The following is an 8,232-nucleotide window of genomic DNA, read 5'->3' as shown; positions in this document are numbered from 1 at the left end:
GGGGCTGGAGTGTGGGAAGAAGAATGAGGAGTAACTGCTTTTTTTTTTTTTTTTTTTGAAGCAGAGTCTCACTGTTGCTCAGGCTGGGGTGCAGGGGCACAATCTTGGCTCACTGTAATCTCTGCCTTCTTGGTTCAAGCAATCCTCCCACCGCAGCCTCTCAAGTAGCTGGGATTACAGGTGTGCCACCACGCTTGGCTAATTTTTTTTTTTTTTTTTTTTTTTTTTTTGAGATGGAGTCTCGCTCTGTCGCCCAGGCTGGAGTGCAGTGGCGCCGTCTCAGCTCACTGCAAGCTCTGTCTCCTGGGTTTACGCCATTCTTCTGCCTCAGTCTCTGCAGCAGCTGGGACCACAGGCGCCTGCCACCATGCCCGGCTAATTTTTTATATTTTTAATAGAGACAAGGTTTCATCGGCCTCCCAAAGTGCTGGGATTACGGGCATGAGCCACCGCACCCGGCCTTAATTTTTGTATTTTTAATAGATCCAGGTTTCACTATGTTGGCCAGGCTGGTCTCAAACTCCTGACCTCAGGTGATCCACCCGCCTTGGCCTCCCAAAGTGCTGGGATTACAGGCATGAGCCACCATGCCCAGCCTCCTCTTTCTTTTTTAAGAGAGGGTTGTGAGCAACATAGTAAGACTCAAACTGGTCTCAAACTCCTGGCCTCAAGCCATCTTCCCACCTCAGCCTCCTGGGCAACTGGGATGACAGGACATGAGACATTGCACCTGGCTAACCTGTGGATTCTGACACTTAACTCTGGGTGATTACAATCATAATTTAATTGCTCTATGGCCGGAGTAGAAGGGGATCTCTCTCACTTTTTTTTTTTCTGAGACGGAGTCTTGCTCTATCGCCCAGGCTGGAGTGCAGTGGTGCGATCTCAGCTCAGTGCAACCTCTGCCTCCTGGGTTCAAGCAATTCTCCTGCCTCAGCCTCCCGAGTAGCTGGGACTACAGGCTCACACCACCACAGCCAGCTAATTTTTTTTTTTTTTTTTTGCATTTTTAGTAGAGACAGGGTTTCACCGTGTTAGCCAGGATGGTCTCAATCTCTTGACCTAGTGATCTGCCCGCCTCGGCCTCCCAAAGTGTGCTGGGATTATAGGCGTGAGCCATCACACCCGGCTTTTTAATTTTTTTTTTTTTGAGTTGGGGTCTCACTCTGTCACCCAGGCTGGAGTGCAGTGGTGCGATCTTGGCTCACTGCAACCTCTGCCTCCCAAGCTCAGACGATCCTCTCACCTCAGCCTCCTTAGAAGCTGGGACTACAGGCTTGTGACATCATGTTCAACAATTTTTGTTTTGTTTTGTTTTTGTATGTTTGGTAAAGACAGGGTTTCACCATGTTGGCCAGGTTGGTCCTGAACTCCTGAGCTCAAGCAATCCACCTGCCTTGGCCTTCCAAAGTGCTGGGATTACAGGCAGGAGCCATCGTGCCCAGCCTCTCTCACATATTTTTATTTTTTATTTTTTTTGAGACAAGAATCTTGCTCTGTCACCCAGGCTGGAGTGCTGTGGTGCGATCTCAGCTCACTGCAAGCTCCACCTCCCGGGTTCACGCCATTCTCCTGCCTCAGCCTCTCGAGTAGCTGGGACTACAGGCACCCGCTACCACACCCGGCTATTTTTTGTATTTTTAGTAGAGACGGGGTTTCATCATGTTAGCCAGGATGGTCTTGATCTCCTGACATCGTGATCTGCCTGCCTCGGCCTCCCAAAGTGCTGGGATTACAGGCATGAGCCACTGCACGCGGCCTCTCATATTTTTTTAAAGAGAGTCTTGCTCTGTTGCTCAGGTTGGAGTGTAGGGGGGCGATCATAGCTCAGTGTAGCCTCTGACTCCTGTGCTCAAGCAATTCTCCTCCTAAGTGGCTGTGACTACAATGTGCACCACTGCACCCAGCTGCCACTTTTTTTTCCAACAAGACAACAGCACGAAATGAAGTATAATGTGTTCTTCCGTCAAGTTAACCAGCCGTAACAGCAAAGCCCAGGAGGTCAGGGATGGAAACTCTTTCACCTTTTTTAGTTTCTAAAGCCATTGGGTAGGCAGCTGCAAGTTGGGTCCTTGGGGGTGGCTGGGAGAAGGTGGTAAATTGGTGGGGCCTCCGTGGGTGATGGATCATCTTTTTTTTTTTTTTTTTTTTTTTTTTGAGACTGAGTCTCGCTCTGTCGCCCAGGCTGGAGTGCAGTGGCCGGATCTCAGCTTACTGCAAGCTCCGCCTCCCGGGTTCACGCCATTCTCCTGCCTCAGCCTCCCGAGTAGCTGGGACTACAGGTGCCCGCCACCTCGCCTGGCTAGTTTTTTTGTATTTTTTTAGTAGAGACGGGGTTTCACCGTGTTAGCCAGGATGGTCTCGATCTCCTGACCTCATGATCCGCCCGTCTCGGCCTCCCAAAGTGCTGGGATTACAGGCGTGAGCCACCGCGCCCGGCCGATGGCTCATCTTTACAGGGGTGTGTGGCCTCCAGGATTCTGTGTCTGATGAAGGTGATGGGTTCAGGCACAAGCATTTATACCCAAAGTGAATACTGGATGCCAGCGCTGAGCTAGGCATGTGTGTGAGGAGGAGGAGGGTACGAAGATGAAACTGCCAGGAAAAACTGAGGGCTCCCAGGGGTCTTTGGGGGGAAATAAAGGGTGAGTGTGGCTTTAATAAGAATCAATAAGGGCCGACCGGGTGCGGTGGCTCACGTCTATAATCCCAGCACTTTGGGAGGCCGAGGTGAGCAGATCACCTGAGGTCTGGAGTTCACGAGCAGCCTGACCGACATAGAGAAACCCTGTCTCTATTAAAAATACAAAATTAACCGGGCGTGGTGGTGCATACCTTTAATCCCAGCTACTCGGGAGGCTGAGGCAGGAGAATCGCTTGAACCCGGGAGGTGGAGGTTGTGGTGAGCTGAGATCATGCCATTGCACTCCAGCCTGGGCAACCAAGAGCAAAACTCTGTCAGAAAGAAAGACAGAGAGAGAGAGAGAGAGAGAGAAAGAGGGAAGGAGGGAGGGAGGGAGGGAAGGAAGGAAGGAAGGAAGGAAGGAAGGAAGGAAGGAAGGAAGGAAGGGAGGGAGGGAGGGAGGGAGGGAGGGAGAAGGATAAGGGCCAGGCACAGTGGCTCGTGCCTGTAATCCCAGCACTTTGGGAAGCCGAGGTGGGCGGATCACTTGAGGTTAGGAGTTCAAGACCAACTGTGCCAAAACGGCAGGACCCCCACCTCTACTAAAAATACAAAAATTAGCTGGGTGTGGTGGTGCATGCCTATAATCCCAGCTGCTCGAGAGGCTGAGCCAAGAGAATCGCTTGAAACCAGGAGGCAGAGGTTGCAGTGAACCGAGATGGTGCCACTGCACTCCAGCCTCGGCAACAGAGCAAGGCTCTGAAAAAAAATTAGGCCGGTGCGGTGACTCATGCCTGTAATCCCAGCACTTTGGGAGGCTGAGGCGGGTGGATCACTTGAGGTGAGGAGTTCAAGACCAGCCTGGCCAACATGGTGAAACTCCATCTCTACTAAAAATATAAAATTAAAAAATATAAAAATTAGCTGGTGTGGTGGCACACATCTGTGGTCCTGTGCAAGTGATCCACCCGCCTTGGCCTCCCAAAGTGGTCACCACTCCCGACCAGATATTTGAATGTTATTCTGCAGTCAGTAGGGCTCTTGGAAGTGTGACAGGCAGGAGTGGAACTTGGTCAGATGTGTGTTCTGGAAAGTCCTCTCGCTGCGTGTAGAGAATGAACAGGCTGCATGTGTGCGTATGCTGGGAGGGGAGACAGTGAGGAGATTGGGACGTGCAGTGAGGTGGAGGTCATGGAGGCGGAGGGCTGGAGGAGAGAGGATGGACTTGATCACAGTGACTCATCTTGGGGACCACGGGGAGTGGATGAGGAGGGGAGGGTCTTGGGCATGTAGGAGGACTGTCATATTTATGGGCACATTGGGGGAGGAAGCTGGGGGCTGAGAAGATTGAGTGTTCAGTTTGAAATGATTAATTTGTGGTGATTGGGAGACACCCATAGTAGAATGCCCTCCTCCATTGAGGACCCCAAAAGGCAATATCTGTGTGCCTTTTCCTTTCTGAAAGACCTTGCATTCCCAGGGGGCAATTCTAAATAGACCAGGAAAACTCCCACAATTAGACCTAACCCAGACATTGAACCTCCCTCTGCTCAGCCCATTCATAAAGTGCCTCTGGCATTTAGGTGTCTTCTAATCTCATTTTCTCTGCTTGTTAATAGACCCACTGAGGCAGTCCTCCTGGGAGAGACAGAAAGATTTCATTTGTCTGGGGCTGAGGAGGGAGACAAGGGTTGCCAGAGCGAATAAGGAATCAATGCCTTGTAATTGCTAATTAAATGAGCCTGGCTCTCTCTCTTGGGGCTATGAGTTGGCTGGCCGGCCCTTAAGTGTCCACAGATTCAATTATGCTTCCCCAATAAACACCTGCAGCAACCATCGCTCTCTGGTATCTCTCTGGGGGAGACCTAGAAGAAGGATCTTCCTGTGTTTGCTGAGGCCATTCATTCATTTATTGATTGATGTATTGGTTTATTCTTTGATGCCTTTATTGATTCAACACATGCTTATTGTACGCCTGCTGTGTGCCGGGCCCTGGACCAGGCACTGGGGACACAGCAGTGAAAATACCAACATTGTTTCTGTCCTCACGGAGCTCACAGTGTAACAGGGAGACAAATAGACCTGTCAGTAGATAACATGAAAATAACTGGACTATGTGCTGCAGACACAATATCCTAGGTCTATGAGAATGTCAATACAGACTTCACGTGGGCAATGGTGAGGCAATAAGGATCATTTCCTTTGATGAAACGGAGCCTGCAGAAGAAGGCAGGGTCAGTTGTTGGGAGCTCTGGGTGGAGGTGGGGGGAGTACATTCCAAGCTGCAGGAACAGCAAAGGCAAAAGCCCTGAGGCTGGAGAACAGGTACCATGTGGAGTTTGTCACTGGATTAGGGTGTTGCAGAGAATTGGGGGTGAGTCTTTTTTATTTATTTATTATTTATTTTTTTATTGAGATGAGGTCTTGCTATGTTGCCCAGGCTGGTCTCGAACTCCTGAGCTCAAGCTATTCTCCCACCTTGGCCTCCCAAAGTGCTGGGATTACAAGTGTGAGCCATCACACCTGGCAAAAGAGGTGAGCCTTTATGATATCCTAAGTCACCACCAGGCACAAGTTCACACTTGTCCTATGATTGGCCCATGACACTGATGGGTAGCAGACAGGAAAATAATCCTTTCTGAAACTTTTTTTTTTTTTGATACAGGGTGTTGTTCTGTTGCCCAGTCTGGAGTGCAGCGGTGCAGTCACGGCTCGCTGCAGCCTTGACCTCCCAGGCTCAAGTGTTCCTCGCACCTCCCAAGTAGCTGGGACTACAGGCTTGTGTCACCTCACCCAGCCAATTAAAAACAAAACAAAAACAAAACAAAACAAAAAAACAAAACATTTTTTGTAGAGACGGGGTCTCACTATATTGCCCAGGCTGGTCTCAAACTCCTGTGCTCAAGCAATCCTCCCATCTCATCCTCCCAGAATGTTAGGATTACAGGTGTGAGCTCCCACACCCAGCCCACTTCTGGAACTTTTATTGAAAAGTACCCTTAGGCTGGGTTTGGCGGCTCACACCTGTAATCCTGGCACTTTGAGAGGCTGAGGCAGGAGACCATGTCTTTCCGAAAAAAAAAAAAAAAAAAATGTTTTTTGAGACAGAATCTCTCTCTGTTGCCCAGGCTGGAGTGTAGTGGTGCAAACTTGGTCATGCAGCCTCTGCCTCCTGGGTTCAAGGGATTCTTATGCCTCAGCCTCCCGAGTAGCTGGGACTACAGGTGTGATCCACAACACCCAATTTTTATATTTTTAGGAGAAATGGAGTTTCACCATGTTGTCCAGGCTGGTCTTGAATTCCTGGCCTCAAGTGGTTCACCTGCCTCAGCCTCCCAAAGTGCTGGGATTACAGGCATGAGCCACCACGACCAGCCAAAAAAAAATTTTTTTTAATAGAAAAGTACCCTGAGAACCCTGGTCTATGGAGGGCTTTAAATGCCATTCCCTCATTGAGTCCCCCAGGAAAGCGCCATGAGGTGGTTAGAGGTCTTGGGTTTAGAGTCAGGTATTTTCTATCTCCAGGCTTGTGGGGACGTCCGAGTGATGTGACCAACCCCATACATGGTCCGTGGCTGTATGAGCACAGGATGTATGTCCTTGTTTGCTTCCCTTCCTTCCCTGTGCCTGTATCCCCTGGAGTGAGCCAGCCCCCACTCCAAGTAGAAGCGATTCCTCCCCGACCTCCCCGGTTCTCCCCCACGGGCCAGCCCATTTAAGGCGAAGGTCGAAGGGAGTCTGCGCTATGAGGCCGGCTGTGACTTGTTGTCGTAGCACATCAGAACAACAAAATCACTAGTCTTCCACACAGCACTAGACCATAGCCACTCTAATCTTCTTCACCACCCCCTGCCCCATGTCTGAGATCGCTGCCCAGTTCCTCCTTCTCACCTGAGCCAAGCTGTGACACCTGGGCTTCCTGCCTCTGTGCTGCCTCCCTGTTTTCCATTCCCGGTTCTCCTGGAGAGAGGCAGAGTCTGATCTCCAAGGGCCCAACTCCCACCCAGGCACGTCAGAGACATGGGATTTAGAGTTGGATGGATGCGGTTGACTTACAGCTTCACTTGTGGGCTGAGAGCCCCTGCGTGGGTTATTTTTCTGCCTTTTTCGGGGCCTTGGGTTCCCCAAATGTCACGTGGGCACAGTAATAGCCATGTCCTAGGGTTGAAGATGGCATGATATGCTGTATGTACAATGCTTGGCACAAGGTTCCTCACTGAAGTCTGGAAGGGACACCATAATGTCATGTTAGCAGGCACCTGTTACCCCAGTGAGGCATCTTACCTGTTGAAAATTCCGGACTTGGGTCAGGTGCGGTGACTCACACCTATAATCCCAGCACTTTGGGAGGCTGAGGTGGGCGGATCACGAGGTCAAGAGTTTGAGACCAGCCTGGCCAACATGGTGAAACCCCGTCTCTACTAAGAATACAAAAATTAGCCAGGAGTGGTGGCGGTACCTGTAATCCCAGATACTCGGGAGTCTGAGGCAGGAGAATCCCTTGAACCCGGGAGGCAGAGGTTGCAGTGAGCCGAGATCGTGCCACTGCACCCCAGCCTGGGCAACAGAGCAAGACTCCGTCTCGAAAAAAAAAAAAAAAAAAAAGAAAATTGCAGACTTCTGTGTGTGCTTATCTGGAAAGTACTTTGTTTAAAGATCCATTACATGAGGAGCAGGTCTCCAGAAATGCCAGGCACCTCACACCACCCTCTCTCGTCCTCCTCCTGTAAAATCAGGGTCAAAGGGTTCTTCCGTTACCTGGGGGAGTTGTCCAGGGTTCTGGCGCCGAAACGGAGCCCTCTGGGAACTGTCCTGAGCCCCGGTGCTGAAACAGATCGCGGTCCTCTCCTTGGAACCCCCGAGAGGCGCTGTCCGTATATTTGGTGCTGAAATAAATAGCATTCTCCTCCTTTGGTCGGGGGAGAGCTGTCCCTCGTGCTGAAGAAAACTTGATTTTCCTCTCTCTCTTTCCCGGTTCCCCCACCCCTCTTCGTTCTCGGTTCCTCCGATTCTTGGGAAACCCCACCCCCACTCAATTTATTTCCCCTCCTAGCTTCTTCCTGGGGAGCTTCAGAATGGCATTGGGAGGGGGAGACACGGAGGGGTCGCAACTAGCACTGATACCTGCTCCTCACCCTGTACCACGTCCCCAGAACTTACCTCCCAAGCAGTCAGCCCCACTGATTTCTGCTTTCCAGACCGTCAAACTTCGCTGTCTCTGTCCGTTCCTGGGAAAATGTCCACGCGCCGACCTGCAAACCAGTCTAATTCCCGGCATCCCATGTCCCTCAGACCACCCCTCCTCCCACGCAGCTGCGGGCCTCCCCCTCTGTGTGCCTCACCTGCTTCCAGTCTTGTTGGCAGATGCAGGTGTCCCGTGGCTGCCGAGGCAGGGACCTGCGCTTTTATAGGCTTCGGGGAAGGCGGAGCGCCAGGAATCCTGGGAGGGGCTTCCCCAACTGGCCAATGGGATTCCGCCTCAGAATGAAGCTCCAAAGATTACCTCATAGGTTGTGGCCCACGCTTCAGAATAAAAGTCTGGCACCGGCCCAAAAACTGGGCTAGAGGATTTTTTTTTTTTTTGGATGGGGAAGGAGCATTCATTGTGG

The 8,232-nt window shown here is 51.0% G+C and overlaps 1 protein-coding gene across 1 annotated transcript; it reads right to left on the bottom strand.

Moving 5' to 3' along the window:
* Positions 1-4,512: 4,512 nt before the first annotated feature.
* LOC112613402 (putative uncharacterized protein encoded by MIR7-3HG) lies at positions 4,513-8,030 on the bottom strand. The gene is made up of 3 exons (XM_025368884.1): positions 7,784-8,030; positions 7,382-7,509; positions 4,513-4,905 (listed from the first exon to the last, which is right to left on the bottom strand). Exons 1-3 carry the CDS (start codon positions 7,899-7,901, stop codon positions 4,765-4,767), a joined length of 387 nt encoding a protein of 128 aa, XP_025224669.1. The 5' UTR covers positions 7,902-8,030; the 3' UTR covers positions 4,513-4,764.
* Positions 8,031-8,232: the final 202 nt, after the last annotated feature.

This window comes from Theropithecus gelada, chromosome 19 (assembly GCF_003255815.1).
Source record: "Theropithecus gelada isolate Dixy chromosome 19, Tgel_1.0, whole genome shotgun sequence".
NCBI lineage: Eukaryota > Metazoa > Chordata > Mammalia > Primates > Cercopithecidae > Theropithecus > Theropithecus gelada.
Note: the sequence above shows the minus strand (reverse complement) of the source record. Positions and strands in the feature narration are given on the sequence as shown.